This window comes from Glarea lozoyensis (genome assembly GCF_000409485.1).
Source record: "Glarea lozoyensis ATCC 20868 chromosome Unknown GLAREA5, whole genome shotgun sequence".
Taxonomy (NCBI): Eukaryota; Fungi; Ascomycota; class Leotiomycetes; order Helotiales; family Helotiaceae; genus Glarea; species Glarea lozoyensis.
The window spans coordinates 2,174,438-2,190,576 of NW_007361000.1; the positions used below are offsets into that span (position 1 = coordinate 2,174,438).

A 16,139-nucleotide genomic window follows, 5' to 3' on the forward strand; every position below is an offset into this window, starting at 1 on the left:
GAAATCACAAGCGGTGTGATGAACTGCATTTTTGGCCTAGTTATGCCTGAGACAGACTTGCTCTCTTACCACATTCGTGGCATACGAAATGAATGACTGTCGGTATAGAATAATGTCTTAGAATTGTTGAAGAAAGAATGATATTTCGTCAATCGTTATCGGCAAATATAACTTTTCCAAATTGCCCGACTGGGAGCGTCCTTAGACGCTTAAACTTATTCCATTCTTCACTCACGCTTGAACTCTTCTCTACTCATATTAACTTGTTAGTAGTATCCCTCACTGTCTCATTATCGTCATTTTACTTTGTTCTCTGTAGTGCTACTTAAATGCATGGATGTCTGTCTCTCGGTGGACAAGAAAAGTGGCATTCGAAAAAAGATATTTCTTCGATTATTTTGACAAAACACGTATATTGAGTGGTTTAACTTGGCACAATATCAGATATTTTGTCAATTATTTCCAGAAAATAGCGTATCCCTCTTCGGGGTTCATAGCAAAGCCACTTGCAAAGTTCTTTTTACCCCAATCTTATCTCCCGATGTATGCTCTTGCTGCTCCATCTTTTTGTCGATCAATTGAAGAAGAATCTCCGTATTTTCTAATTTCCAAAAAACTATCAAATCTCTCAATGAAATACGCCCATCTTTACTGTTGATCAACTCATATGTTGATCTGCTAATTTGTGCTTCTAACACAATCTTCTTCCGCTCTATTCCCAAGGTTACTTCACTTTTACTGGCACGTACGTGATCGTACTGAACATTGGCGCAACTACCAGCTGATATTAAAGCGCGAGAATCATCTGGAACCCACATCCAGAGGTCCAGATCCGCTCCAAGCCGCAGAAATTTCTCGATTATTTCTCCAAAGTTTTGGTGATATTCTCCACCAAAACCAGAAATACGAGCATGCCACTTGAAAGAGCGCATGTCATGCATCGGGATGTATTCCAATGCTGAAACGAGAATAAAGGATTGCCAGAAGGTCAGCTCCACATCTCCATCATAACCTGGAATCAGGATTTGAGTGTGTAGAACAGTCTGAGGCAGCAAGCCTCGGCTTAGGAATAAACCCAGGAGTTTGAAGCAACCAATATTGCCAACATACACTGCACCATGCATGATCCATCTGATCAACAGGTACTTCTTCAAATCGGTTTCGATAATAGTCGAATCACAACCGAGTTTCCAAGCGATGTAGTCATAATCACCGAGGAAAGCCGAAATATGGAGAGGCGATACAACAGCACTCTCGTCATAATCACCTGCTATAGATGTGAAATACGAATCGGGTTTCACGATAATTCTTCCGTAACCAAGTGAGGGGTCTTTTGTATCTTTTCCCTGTAACTCAAGAACTGCAGTATGAAGACAAGTATCTCTGAAGTGATATGGCGCCCAATCCGCTTTGCTTTGATGGAGCATACGAAGAACCGAGTAGGTGCGAATACTCAGCGATCCTATATTCATAGAAGCGGAATCTGCCATCAACACTTCTGCAAGAAACAGCTGAGAAATCGCATCTATAGGACTGAAGTTCCTCAGGTAAAGGCCCATTTGGATTATGGTTTCTGGACTCTCAAGGAATTCAGGAACAGATCGATGAGTAAAGACGATAGTAAAATGCCCCTGATGTGTACTCAGTTCAAGTAACCCTCTGCAGCATCCGTTGAGCCTTTTGCGTGCCATGTCGCGTCGGGCAGCCTCAGATTGTTCTTTCGGTCTAGCAATTCTGAAGGACGGTTGCATAGCGAATTCTTTGTCAGTCTCGTAGTGGTTGAAGAAATAATACGAGGCCAGAGAAATTTCGAGCTCCCAGGTTCTCGCCTCCATGACCATGGCAAACGTCCGATAAGCGCTTTTACGGGCCGGCTTTGCAATCGACCTGAGAAGATATTTGAAGAGATGCTCGAGCTCTTCAGGAATAGAGTCAAGTTCTTGCTCAAGGAAATCAAGCTCATAACCATCTCCCAGCCGTTCACGAAGGGACTTTACTACCAATGTGGTCCAAAGGAAGATACCGTTTGCCTTTCTGGCGACCGCTTTCGCGAACGGCTCTATACTAGCTTTGTCTTTTGTCCTCATATCAGATAATCTATCTCGGATGTAACGTTCCATGTCGTCCCTTGTGAGATCTTGAAGGCAGAGCCTCCTCTCATCCGAGAAGGAGTCTTGGAAGGCATTGTACTCCCTACTTGAAACACAGATCTTGACATCCTCCGGAGCGACCTCAGTCCAGCTGATGAGCAGGTTGATCATGTCTTTAGAGTCCTTGAAAGGTTCCTCAAACTCATCCAAGCCGTCGATGAAGAAGCAGAAACAGTGATTCCTGTATAAATTCCGATGTTTGATAAGTCGAGAAAATGCTACCCGAATATCTTCGTTGCTGAGATGAAGGTCTGTTTGTATGTGCCATGGAGTAGATTTCAACCGAGCCCATTGGTCTGGTAGTACTGCAGGTATAAGCTCGGGGTGTGTTTCGAGGGTATCATGAAGGAGTGATCGAAACAGACCACCGAGGGACCTCTGCAATGTCGTACCAGGTTTCCAGAAGAAAAACTTTGCAAATACGAGCTTTCTGTCACCTTATCAGATCTAGTTAGTACACATTGATGACGAGATCTAGTAAGTATACAACGTACCAGCCCACTTTTCTAGTTCCACACTAGTACGCTCGTGACTGCAAAGAAACTTCATCAAAGTCGATTTCCCGGATCCCAGTTTCCCCGAAATGTGGAAGATCCCCGTTCCAGCTGACAACCAATGTAAGAATGTTTCGCGATGGGAGAAATTGTAATCATTCTTTGTGTGTTCAGGCTTGTCTTCAAAAATCCATTCGAACGTCTTGTAATGAGCTATGTCAACAGCCTCGAATCTTCCATACATGTCCACGAAAGACAGACTGCGAAGAATACGCTGCTGTGCGGCTGTTTCGTAAGCTCGACCTGAAAGGTCCAAGGCCTCTTTGATTTGAGTTTGGGTTTCTGGACTAATAGAAGTCACAGTAACCCCTCGGGTAAGCTGTTCGATGTCGCTTTGAAGTATTCCAAGGGTAGCAGTGTCGCCTTCAGCTGAGCTTATTAGAGAATCAAGCTTGTGTCTTGTCTCAGAACTATGAGATCTGTTAATACTGAGCATGTCCTATCAACAAATAGACAACAGAACCTCATCAAGAAATTAAGCTGCAACCCAAGCTGGCTGCGGCAATTATGTAGTCTGGTCTCTAATTCCGCCTTCTCTCTCTCTTGTAGCTTGTTCTTGAATGCAGCCCAGACACTTTGCCGTCTAGAAGTTGAGTCTTTCGGCTTAATCTTGTTTAAAAGTTCCAGAATTTGTCCGGAGACAATCTCACATTCGGCTGCCAATCGAGATAAACTCTTCTCATCCTCACTTCGTGAAGAGCTGGTCGGCGAGAGTCTTAAGCTAAGTGCTTTCATCTCGGTCGTGATTACCTCTACACTTCTATTTTCTTCTGTATCGCCAGATGCCGAAACATATATCTCTCGTGCACCACTGACTAATTTGCTGCTAAAGTCAATGAATTGTACTATTGCCGAAGCTAAACTGATTGCTGTTAACGGATCCATGTCTCAATGTTTCATCCTCTTTGAGAGATCTACTCGAGGGAGATGGGTGAACAACGAGCACTATGAGGTGGCGCAGACGATTGACTTGAAATGCTATATGTCCCAAGGATCAATTTATTCTTCAGATGATTTCGGATTAGGCCGCAGCAGCTGAAGACGCAGCATGCGTCTGCATGGTGATTAGCAAATCCGTGTAACCAACACAAGCCTCTTATCACCGCCAATAACATCGCGGCTATTTGAGCCCCAGTCAAAATCTTTGATTAAAAACAAACGAGTACACTATTTTCTTTATGACAATGATTTTTGAGGTGCATTTATCAATTTTAACTTCTTTAATATTGTAAATATACCTATATTTTGCTATTAGAGGCCATTGTGCTGCATGTTGCTTGTGTACTTCATTTGAGACAGTGTGTAATTTATCGCCAAATCTGACAAAAACAAACTTTCATTCTGGAGTCAATCCTAATTCTGTGTCTCTCTCATCACTATAGTCATCAAGGACTGCATGCACAACTTGATTCGGCCATAAAACGCAATAGTCAGATTAAAAGCGAATCAAATAGTTTTCCAAGTTCAGTTTTGCCAACTGAACGCACATGACCATCACATACGCCATGATAAAGTCGAATCTAAGCTCGATCGTGCTTAAGGGTAAGTCGCTTCTCATGCCATTGTTTGGTATCACCAGTGGATGTTATTGATTTGTGACCTAGTTCCTGCCATACTATGACGGTACTTTCAATTTCGGTCTCTCTAAGAATAAGACTCGACAAACTGCTCGGGAGCTTGAAGTAGTCATTCATAACCTAGTCACAATCTTGAGGTATAAAACAGTTCAGTTATCTGACCGTAATTTCATCATTCAAAGTAAGAAGAAAATACCTCTTGCTCCATTATTTTATCGGTTTCCTAGAGTACTTCTCAGCTTAGAATACAGTCAAATGTCTGGCTTAAACAAAACGCCTAGTAGTCAACCACAAAAACCAGGTGACCGGCAACAGCCGGTCTCGTCACGGCCTGAATCCCCTGATCGCTTCTTTTCTCCTGATTTTTTGTTGTCTAGTCCTACTATACCCCCTTCGGTGGGATTTCCGGTTTCATTGCGCCCACACGACTGTCCGGATCTAGAGAACTTGGCTGCACACCGGCAAGAGTTGAATACGCGAGTAGAGGGGAGTCCTACGAGTGAAAATTTGAGCAGTGAGGATTTACTAGATAGCTACGATGCGCCAAGACCTTCACCGAGAGGGATGGCCTCCGCTCTGCAACGGGTAGAAGAAGCGGAAGAAATTGAAACAGATGCGGACAACAGACTGAGGGTTGCTTACAATGATATCGAGACAGTGGGAGACAATGTCTCGAAGAGCATGAACTCGCGTACGTTGCAAGAAGAATACGATCGAAAGTCGAAGGATTTGAACAATGAGATAGATGGGTCAAATCAAACAGAGAAAGTATCACTGGTTTCATCCGGGGGAAGAGATACACTCACGCCGCAAGCATAGTACTATCTTTGATTGGAACATCTGAATGATAGCATGAACGGACCGAGTAGGTAGATCAAAAGAATAGATGACGAAGTGGTTGGAGAAACAAATTTAAGTATAGCAATAGAAAATTTAGGAAGATGGCAAGTGAAGATTTGCTTTGATTGTTCGTCAAACAGTGAAATTCTATGATATCACGACGCTCCTGTGTGGAAAATGTTCTAGTGTTCGTAACCTCCAAGGCGTTTGCTAAGGGTTTGCAAACGCTCAACAACAACTGTCACAAACAGACGATGCCTACTAAAGTGGGGCTGAAAGGTGATCTAGGTAACCGTCAGTAATATCAATGCACTTTATTATCCTGTTCTAGCTCGTATTCAGATAAAGTTCTACAACGCATTGAAGCGATTTTGGGTCAGAGCATTTGATGGCATGAATAATTAGATTATTTGCCCGAGCCATATCTACGTCGTAGGCTCGTACATGAATCCCGCCAGATCTTAGCTTCCTGCCATTTTCCCCCCGGAACCGTTATTCGGAGTAAATCGGACGATGTGAGAACGAAGGAACGAGGATGAAAATGAAGGACTCTAGGTTATGTTCCTTCCGCGAGAGGAAAAAGAACCGAAGTACATGTGTAAGCGATCACAGGCATTCTTCTATGATAGTGGGGCGTACTCACCTGTGCTCAAAAGTTAGCGTCGTTTGTTGCTCCCCTGGTATTGTTATCAAAACAGTGTTGACGTCTTCTTCCCTCCTTCTTTCTAATATTTACATCCACTTACAAGACTCGCATGCTCATGGCATAACTTTCTTGAGCTTTCAGATTGGTCTCTCTCGATACTACTATCTCCAATCCGTTGCAGCGACGTCTTCCTTTCTTCCTTCATACTAGATCGGGAGAGAATAAATCGCTATCTCAAGCTCTTCAACCACAGAACTGAACCGCAAGTCAGATCGCATGCACGTTTAGCATTTTCAATACTTGCACCATGGTTCCTGAAACAACGGGTTCTCCGAATATGGATGAGCGTGTGCAAATTCCGTTCCGTGTCGATACAAAGGTGCCTCTCGTGGTTAAAGACTCCTCAATCAAGTCCAACGATGTTGGCATTTTCGTTCAAGCAGCCGTAAAAGAAGCAGACCTCATCTTTAAAGTCAAGAAGCCCTTGCTCAACATTGTAAGCTTCAAAACGTTCTTTCTTCCATTTGACACTATGTTAACGGTTGGACAGGTTAACGATGACGAGTCCGCTCTTTCAAACACATGCGATCATTGTTTCGCGGTAAAAGCATCCTCTATTAGTTCGCAACATACGTACCCCCCAGATACCAAGGCTGCCAAGGGTCCTTATATTGATGATGATTTGCTCACTCTTAAACGATGCGGATCATGCAAGGTGTACAGCTATTGCAGCAAGGTATATCTTGCAATATATCTCACCAGACATTGAAAACATACTAAGCAGATTTAGTCATGCCAAAAGAACGCATGGAAGGAATATCACAGATTTGAGTGCGCAGCTCTTAGTACTATTAAGGGCGTTGGAGAAGCGGCTAGGGCAATTCTATTCAATCGAGAAGGACGGTTCTTGCTTCGTCTTCTGAAACTGCGAGAAAACAAGATGTTAAATGAGGAAGAATGGAAGGAAGTCACCTGTCTATCCACCGGGAAAGACGCTTTGATTTCTGAACCTAGCTTTCGCCGCATTGCGACTGCTTACGCCGAAAACTTTACTGTCATGAAAATTTCAACTTTAGGACAGGAGGAGATCCTGGATCTTTTTTGCATGGTAAAACCAACCTTCACATTGTTCTCACTTGCCTAATCACAATGCAGATGCATCAAAATCAAAGACGTATGGCGACGGCACTCGTGAGAGACCATGATGCTTTTTTGCCGCAAATGCCTGCTGTCTTGGAAGTGGGTGTCACACTAGAGCCTTTCACATCGAAGATTGCGCACTCATGCAACCCAAACTCTTGGATTGTATTTAGAAAAAACGCACTCGAACTTCGTTCCCTTAGAGACATAGGTTCTGCCGAAGAGTTGAGTGTTTCACACCTTACGGGCTTCTCACGCTATGCTCAACAAAAACCGTCCAATCAAGAATTTGTCAACACCATATGTCACTGCGATCTCTGTATTTAGGGGCCATTGAAGTCAACACCATCTCTCAAAATTTACTTAATGAAGTTGAAAAATCTCGATATCTCGAAACCAAAGTTATCATCGACACTCATGGTAAACATCCAAGATATGATTAAAGAATTCCAAAAGGAGGGTCACGGATGGAGTTCTCCGTCAATGCTTTTCCTTTACCAAAGTACGCTGCCACTACTCTACGCAAACGGTAATTTCGCAGAGTGTCTCAAAATCTGCCTCAAGATTCGCTACATCATCGAGCCGGCGCAGGTTCCGCCTATTCATCTCAGCGCGAAAATATCTACGCTTCAAAACCTGCTTGCTTGTATCAGAATGCCTACGAAAGCGGGAGAAGATATCGCTTGGTCTTGTACCGCTGTCTCCTTCCACCTCCAGCGGCTACTGGCTAGAGATGCTTCCCGTTGTTATGGTGTAAACTCAGCCGTTGCGGTAAAGGAGGAGTTCAGAAACAATCGTCTCAGACAAACCTTTACCGTCATTGCGTCAGGCTTAGACTTTCAACATCCGGTAATGAGCTCTGGCATGAAACTAGCCCCTTCTGAATGGCAGGACTTCCTAAACACTCCATTACACAACAGTGATAACGTGAAGGTCAAATTTCTATCAAACATGAATCACCTTCTGAAATGGGCTGGGTTACCTGAGCTTAGCGAGAAAGAACTTATTTGAGAGACAGGCAGATTCGAGATATTGATACAGGAGATCATACACTCGGCGGTGCTTCTCAGAATCCGTGGCAACAAATGAAAGCAGTCTAGCAATGAGTGGGATCTCTTACTTTACTGGCAGCTCACAATGAAAATCCAAAACATAGAGAGTGGTTGTTTTCATTCGCGATATTGTGTTGCTAATCATTCCTCGAATCCTTTGTAAATGATCAACTCATTGAGACATCGTGCAATGAAATTTAGCTTATTAGTATTCTATGATGTAACGTGCGTGAAACCTGCAAGAAAAGTAGATTCGTGCCAAATAGTAGGGACATAGGGGGTTAGGTTTTGCATATTTGCAGCCTCTCTGAGGACTTATGCATTTTCGACAAACGCTAAAGACACAAGATCAATTCTTCGTTACTTATTGATTAAGGTCTAACCCAGTGGATTGCATTTGCCTTGATATTGAAGACACTCCTCAGTAGGCCTAGCCAACTTCTTACTAAATATTCGTGTGTCCTGTTTTGCAAGTCTTCAAATAATGGTATGCGGGAGCTCGGAGTGGGGACGATGGTTGAACCAGGCCTGATTCGCACAAGAGCGTTGTCATTATTTAGAGTAGTGAAGATGCTCTATGGCCATGAACTCATCTAGTCGCCCAAATATGAGTGCACATCAGTCCAATCCTCTTTCCAGAGAATCACCTTCCGACTATTTCTCAAATCTTCTTTTCCAAAATAACCCTTTGGCGCTAATATGTCAGTTCGAAAATGCCACGTACCATTTTCGCTGACAATTAAAAGAAGCTCGTCAGATGAGATTAGCAGTAGAACATTTCAGCAGAGTATCACTACATGTGTACCAAGGTAGCAGTAATAGAAAGTCTTCGACATTCTCGATATATCACGGCTAAGTGCCAAAACCATGAGGTTCAACCGGTATCGCTGCCGTCATCACGACTTCGATTGCTACAGGCCTCGGCGCTATCACGCTCATAAGCTTTGTTGGGTCACACCTCATCTGCATATTAAAAAACAGAGCAGCGCAAGACACTAGATGCGCTGGGAGATACGGTTACAGAATGATCTCGACAGGATACAGGATTCGGCCATGTGTACGGGCCGGCTGGACTGTCAAAAATAAAATGCTCATTCAGGAGCCAAGACGAGTCACAAAAGAAGTTTCGTGGGCGCCTCCAAACATGCCTCTGTAGAGGGGCTCAGTTCTGTCAAGTGAGCCGTAACTCCTACGGCATACAACCCAAATATTTATCTTGGTGACTTTTTGATCCTTGAACGTCAGACCACTTTATTACTTGATGGCAGAAAAGGGGTCCCATTATTGGAAGTCCTTGGTGGATTTGCGAAACGTTCTGATGAAAGGAAAATATCAGGGCCTTCAAAAGTCATCAAGTGCTCCTTAAACCCTTCTAAGTATACTGCATCCAGGGTATTCTGTATTTGATGAGACCCAGGGGTTTATGGTCTTCTACTATACATGGTAATTAATGATTCTATACGGCGGATGCTCTTTTTAACCAGCGATTTACGATGTCTGATTCCCGCGGTTTTGGGAATATGGTGTATCCAAGGTGTTACACGAAAAACATGTCGGTTTCACCTCTTATTCCCAAGGGGCGATTTTGAGTTAGAAGAACTCGTTATACTGTTGCCACAACTCGAAGGAAGTAATGCTGAAAATAGCTAGCATAACAGGACATTACAAGACTATACCAACTGTAACGAACAAATATGCTACTATAAATAGTAAGCCAACTGTAACCACCAATGTGCTGTCTAAGACACAAGCAAGAGTTACACGAAGATGGGACGATAATAGTTACAGATGCTGTTATCAGTATTTGGCAGGACGTCTAAAGTCGCTCTAGATTGCTTAGCACTTTAATGTGCTCGTTCAGATTACCCAGAGCGAAAGTTCAAAGTGCAGTAAAGTCCACCACAAGTGTAAAGACCGTACAGTACTGTCTATGACTAGTAAATTGTTGATTCCTATTTTGAATTTGTTGTGCTAGGCCTGTACTAAGGAGTTGTGTCATCATGCGATAGAATGGATTTAGACTCATAATGAGCTTTTTGCAACTAAAAATTTTCATTGTCGTAAAAGCGTAATTTGAAGCAAGTGATTAGACCAACAGGAGTTATGTAACTCTTGAAATAATTTGACTTGCCTACGACACGTCAATGCAAACAACCAAAGCATCTTCTATGGAGTAATAAATTTGCTTCACAGTAGTTCACACAATAGAGAGATTTTCGGTTCAAGTTCGATTGCTAACAAGCAGCGATTGATCAAGACTGTAGCAAAAATAATGATCGTTTGATTCCAAACTAAGCTTTATCTAAGTGAAAGCAAATATTTACAAAGACTCTAGGATTTATAGCAACGCTTGAAAAGAAAAGAAATTCAAGTTGGCGTAGATGAAAGATAGGAAATAAATTAAATTCATTCCATTACTATCAATCTTTTCCTTCTTCACGAGTGTTTTATTTCGAAAAAGCACTTTTACTTTCTCTGCTGCCATTCTGTTTCGCTGCCGAATATGTAACGGCCCGCCACATAAACAATATCACTAATGATCTACCTTCCATTGTCGACAACCTTTGTAAGAGAAATTTTGCGGACTTAACTCTAAATCTCTGACTTTTGGAATTTCAAAGGTGGAAGGCTCAAACGTCTTTGATGTTTATTGCAAATCTGTTTTAAACATAATTATTTCTCAACTTGTTGTTTCTTTAATGGTATACGAAGGATCTACGAGCTGAACTTAAGATAACAGAGAATGAACACAATGAAGTTAACGACAATAAGAAAGATGGCATTGATAAAAGAGACTTTGAAGATAGTTCTTTTGAGAAAAACACTAGTGGGACGAAGAAACCGAAGAGCTCTAAGAGGCCACAAGCTCCCCAGGCTAAAGAGTCTAGTACCAAGAAGACCGCGGCAAAGAAAGAGATACGCGTTAGTGGCACTGGACTATTATAAGATATCGAAGCACCCAACTCATCCTGGGTCAAATTGAAGAATATTTGTGCAGCGACTAACAGAACAGGCCGTATACTCAATACTCGTACAATTCCAGCTGGCTCTATGGGCGATAAGGTGGCTGTGGGGGGATTCGGTAAAGCATCAGGACACGGCCTGTGCACGCAAAATCTGGCAACATGTATCGGCATCGTCATTCAGGGTAATGCACCACCCACGAACCCTCACGCAAACACTCGCTGGCTTCTACACTTGGTTTTAGAGGACCAATGGGCCCCGTTTGCGGCACCTGTTAGGGCCGAGGGGCTGTTGAATATGCAAGGCTGGATTTCGGTCCCGATGACCACTGCTATCGGTACTCAAATCAGCGTCCGTGATACCACGGTATTGACATCGATTCAGCAAGACCAAGACTTTAGCACCAAGAGAATACGCACAACAAAAGCAGCAGTGGTGAGCCTTACTGGGCGATCTTGCAAAGTCAAGTCACACCCCATGAATCCTCCTACTTCTATGCAGATTTCTAGCGATGGTGAAGTTTCTGCTGCTGGTGGAACAGGGGGATTTGTTTGAATCCAAATTAGTGTGAAGTCGAATATTTGGGGTTGGTTATATCTTTTGTGTCTTGGGGTTTCATTCTGATGCGTTATTTCTCCAATACTATATCACATGTGATTGTGTTACTTTTATGCTTATATTAGGCAAAATAGTATTCTTTTCGTTCTAGAGAGGAGTCAGTAGAGCTGTCTATAAATACTATATTTTTCCCTCTTCGTTACAAGCTTACTCTAGCTTTAATAATTATTAATTAATTTAAGTACTCTTTTACTATAATTAGTACTATAAAATTTGTAAATATATTTAAGAAAAAGTAGTCTATACTATAAATTATAGTCTATAGATTAGTATTTCTAACTATTATAATAATAAACTTCTTTACTATAAGCTTTTATTTATACTAATTATTAATAATATCTTTTATTCTTAACTTATTTTAAAGTAAATAATATTATATAGAAAAATTAACTTTATCTACTTTATCTAATATCTACAGAGATAACTGTTTTTTAATACTAGAAAGAGTAGATCGAGATAAACTTAACTTCTCGCAAAAACCTACTAGGACTTTAGAGAGTTTCTCTCGAGAAATTATACTAATTATACTTGAACTTAACTTATCGCCCTTTCTATTACTTCTTAATATTTAAGTATCTAGATATAGATAAAAGTATAGATATATACTAATATAGTACTCTAGTATCTATCCTCGAATAAATATAAGCTTTAAAAGTATATTTATTAATATAATAAAACTGTTATATAAAGATATCTACCTTACGAATACCTGTTTTGTAAGGATCTTATCTTACTTCCCGACCGATTTTAGTAGTAAATTAAGGATAAATCTATAACCTAGGATATTCTTTATATCTTCGCTCCCTGAAGTAATTCCGAATAGAGAAATCCTTAAAAGAATAGTATAATATCGTCGGTTTTAGAGAATTACCTAAAAGATCCTATAAGTATCGCTTATTTTACCGAAATATCTTTATACTTTAGGATATACTCTTAATTAGTAATACCCTACCTTAAGAATACCTCGTGTATCCTTAATATTTAGTCGTTCCGCCCCACATCCTTGTGGCGGAGTTTTACTGTAGTAGATAAAAGTAAAGTTCGGAGTCTGGATTGTTTCGAGATTTGGATCGGTGCTAGTCAGGAATGCCGTTATACTCCTTGCATACAAGCCCACCCTTCGGAATGAAAGCTACGCGACAGGAGGCATTCCAATCTTCGGACACGTACCTTGCGATTGGTGAAGCTGTAATGCTTGATCCGGCACTGAGTGAGTGAGAGAGATTTCAACCAACTTTTATATGTCTCCTTCCCCAGCCGTTCTCATCCGTTACCACAAAAGCTGTGTACTTCTCACCTTCAGAAAATCTTCCACCCACAGTTAAATTAAGTCGCAAAATGACCTCTTCTACTCCACTTCATTTACAGCCTTTTACGCTTCTCCAAAATCGAAGTACTGAAACCAAGTCCTTTTATCTTTTCCCTCAACTCCCTAGGGAGCTTCGGAACAAGATATGGCATCATTCCATGCAACGTTCGCGAATCTTTCACATGAGTCTGCATGATCTAGACAAAACGCCACCTAAGGATATACCAGACATCCCAACCTCGACCGACAATCAACGTTTCTTCGCTGTTACCGAGGGGCAACAAAGCATGAGCAAGTTATTCCGAGTTAATCAAGAAGCAAGGGTAGCTGCATTATTCTTTTACCGAGTTCGGATACCCTGCTGGTTCCGCATTGGAAGCGTTGACGACAAGCTCCCTCTAAAGCCTGGTCAACTATATTTCAACCCAGAGCACGACTTTCTCCGACTCACCGCAAAATGGTCGGTAAAGCACACCCTGTTCCCTTTCCTTTATCTCTTCAACACCGTTTACGACCCCAGTCATACCGGCCTTCGCAATTTGATATTTTATGGCAACGATCTGTCTGGCAACGATCTACAACTCATGGATTGTTCAACGGCCGATCTCGATGCACATTTAAAAGAAGTCTTTACCGACACAATCAAGAATCTCCATCAGGTTTTTTTCTTCACCAATGGCTGTCTTCATTCCCGCCAATTCGCCCAAGGTGGGGGACAATTCCTACTTGCTATCACTCAATACAATCGCTCTATTCCTATTGAAACTAGGGTCCCAAGTTTTGATAGTGTACCGCGTGATCCACGTGCTATCGGCGAGGATTTGAAGGATGTTATGACTCACGGCGATGACCATAGGAGACCCTTTCGACTATGGACCAACATATTGGGGAAATGGGGGTTGTCTGCAACGTCCCTCGGCATCGAGTACAAATGGAGCTTTGGATTCAAACCAGATGACCGTCTTAGAATCTTGGGAAGAGAGACGGCAAGGAGATTTATGCAAAAAGAAGACAACTATTGGAATGGCACTCTGGATGCCGAACAAGAAAGAGTGTACGCCGAACAGAAATTAGAAGTGGGCGCTCAAAGCGAAAAGTATAAGGGCGAGGATTTAGAGCGCGCTGTTAGACCTGCATTTGGCTTTTGGCTGTTTCCTATTGAAGCACTGGATTCTGTGGACGATGAAGGTCAATACACGAGGTATTCGGATCTTTCGAAGTATTGGCCGGAGCTCTGGCTATCAAGTTTGCCTGAGAGCGGTTGAGTCGTAAGAAACACGAAATATGAAGTACTTTTGTTTGAATGTCAAATCAAAATGAAGTAGCAGATAGAAGAAATTTTGTTTTTGCAACAGTTACTCTTAATTCACAACTGGCAGCTCACACGATAGAACCTTAAATCGTAACTTGTACGTGAAATTCATGTAAAGTCTAACTTAATCAAGGTAGTTGTCAATAGTCATTAGCATTCTCCCTGTAAATCTGTCTTGACTCTTGAGCAGCTGGATGATGTTCTTCTACTTAATGATAGAAACTAATCCTCATCACAACATGCACTTCATAGCGAGGAATGCATGACGCGTGTTACTATATCCCTCAGTATTCACAAAACAATGTCTAGATCCGCTTGAGAGAATTGTAAGATGCCGTAACGAAGGTCATCCCAGTGCTGCTCTACTGCTTAGAATTGCTATGATTATCGAGCACGTTGGAACGATAGATGGGAGAGAGACTTTACCTTGCAAGATTTTCACGGAGATTCGATACAGCCTTGCCGTAGAAGTCTGGCCTTTCATGAAAGGTAACGTCACTAAAGATTGCTCATGAGTTTATATGACTATGATTAAATTTATCATGCTCAAATGATGAGGTGAAAATACAATTATTAAGAGCTCGCTTATGGCATTCACAGGAAATATTAGTTAGGTATACTAGTGCATTCTATGAGACAGCTCCGTATAGAATACACCTCTTTTTTCTTTGATACTTGAAACATGTTTATTTTGTTAGCTGGGGTTTTATAGCGCTTTTTGTGGTTTTTCTTTTTTGAGATATTTAAGCGGCAGAAGCAAATGTCAGGAGACCTAAGCAACGACAAATCTTTAAGCAATTTTGAAACCTATGTTAAAACACAAAGTCAGGTAATCACAAGATGCTCCTGTTCCCAAGCTAGCCAATCAGCCTCACCCTCCCACTTTCCATCGCCTTCCCAATCCATCTCGTCCCAGCAAGATTGGGGTCTATCCACTCTGACTCTGCTCCAGTCCAGTAAACTCGCTTGCTGCTTCTGACAATCAGCAGCGCTGCGTCTCTCAGAGAGCTCTTGTCCTATCTTCCTAACCCTCAGTCGTAGCTCAGCAAGTCTCTTATTATACGCTTCTTTTAACCCTGGCTGCTCCGAGAGCTTTCGGGCGTGAGAAGTGCGCATCTTATGAAGACCGGGATGAGTCGAGATTGAAAGATCACTCATCGACTTGGTCAAAGACTTTTGGCATGATGTAAAAGAACTAGATGAGTTAGTATAGGCATCCTCAGAGTCATCATAGTTCAACTCTCCAGGATTCTTCAAATAATCAAAGCCTGGAAAGAGAGCCGACTTACCAGGAGTAACCGTCACGAAAACATCTTGATCCAAACCGCGAGCGAACAGTGTTTCAATCTTTTCCTTCTGAGACTTCGGGCGTCGTTTCGTCGCCGGGCTTATGCTTCGCGATTTTCGGATTCCTGCGCGAGGAGTTTGGGTAGATGGGCTGGTAGTTCTTGACTTTTGGGATCGAGATCTCTTCGAACGTGCAGATTTTGGTGTCATTTTGAATTCTGCTAATTGAGAACACACAAGGTTGGTGTTTTTAAATTTTGATTTGAATGAATTGAGAGCCAATTAGCCTCGTGGTTGATGGGTTGATGGAATTAGGTCGAATGTCATGATCATATAGAAACTTGGTGACAAAGGAGGTGACGAACAATGGTATAGTACATAGCTGTTTAGTGGAAACAGGGAAGTTGTTTTGCTGTTTCACGGCCAAAGCTCAAGGTGATTTCTTTGTTATGATAAAAAGTTGATTAACCGAATTTCTGGGATGGAATATTGTTTCCACCATAATGAAAGAGTGGGGTGATATGCTGTTGTTCTGATCATGATGTATGATAGCTTTTGGATCTCAGTTGTTCTGGCTGTGACGTAAACTTAATGTAGGTGGACTTACGAAGTGGTGCTAAGGAATTTGTAGGATTATCTGTCCTTCATTTAAGACATCGTTTGCTTACAACGAAGTTTCAGTCATGCCCT

The 16,139-nt window shown here is 42.0% G+C and overlaps 6 protein-coding genes across 6 annotated transcripts; 4 read left to right on the forward strand and 2 right to left on the reverse strand.

The window, feature by feature from the left end:
* Positions 1–491: 491 nt before the first annotated feature.
* On the reverse strand, positions 492–3,589 carry GLAREA_04907 (P-loop containing nucleoside triphosphate hydrolase; the record flags this gene model as incomplete). The annotated part of the gene is made up of 3 exons (XM_008087284.1): positions 492–2,587; positions 2,645–3,114; positions 3,168–3,589. 3 exons carry the CDS (start codon positions 3,587–3,589, stop codon positions 492–494), a joined length of 2,988 nt encoding a protein of 995 aa, XP_008085475.1.
* Positions 3,590–4,536: 947 nt separating this feature from the next.
* Positions 4,537–5,100, forward strand: GLAREA_04908 (uncharacterized protein; the record flags this gene model as incomplete). Its single annotated transcript, XM_008087285.1, has 1 exon — positions 4,537–5,100. One exon carries the CDS (start codon positions 4,537–4,539, stop codon positions 5,098–5,100), a length of 564 nt encoding a protein of 187 aa, XP_008085476.1.
* Positions 5,101–6,074: 974 nt separating this feature from the next.
* On the forward strand, positions 6,075–7,918 carry GLAREA_04909 (HIT/MYND zinc finger-like protein; the record flags this gene model as incomplete). Its single annotated transcript, XM_008087286.1, has 5 exons — positions 6,075–6,263; positions 6,318–6,503; positions 6,558–6,875; positions 6,923–7,072; positions 7,280–7,918. 5 exons carry the CDS (start codon positions 6,075–6,077, stop codon positions 7,916–7,918), a joined length of 1,482 nt encoding a protein of 493 aa, XP_008085477.1.
* Positions 7,919–10,735: 2,817 nt separating this feature from the next.
* Positions 10,736–11,478, forward strand: GLAREA_04910 (uncharacterized protein; the record flags this gene model as incomplete). The annotated part of the gene is made up of 2 exons (XM_008087287.1): positions 10,736–10,881; positions 10,968–11,478. The coding sequence occupies 2 exons, from the start codon at positions 10,736–10,738 to the stop codon at positions 11,476–11,478; spliced, it is 657 nt and encodes a 218-aa protein (XP_008085478.1).
* Positions 11,479–12,879: 1,401 nt separating this feature from the next.
* Positions 12,880–14,115, forward strand: GLAREA_04911 (uncharacterized protein; the record flags this gene model as incomplete). Its single annotated transcript, XM_008087288.1, has 1 exon — positions 12,880–14,115. The coding sequence occupies one exon, from the start codon at positions 12,880–12,882 to the stop codon at positions 14,113–14,115; it is 1,236 nt and encodes a 411-aa protein (XP_008085479.1).
* Positions 14,116–14,987: 872 nt separating this feature from the next.
* GLAREA_04912 (uncharacterized protein) lies at positions 14,988–15,659 on the reverse strand (the record flags this gene model as incomplete). Its single annotated transcript, XM_008087289.1, has 1 exon — positions 14,988–15,659. One exon carries the CDS (start codon positions 15,657–15,659, stop codon positions 14,988–14,990), a length of 672 nt encoding a protein of 223 aa, XP_008085480.1.
* Between the last annotated feature and the right edge of the window lie 480 nt (positions 15,660–16,139).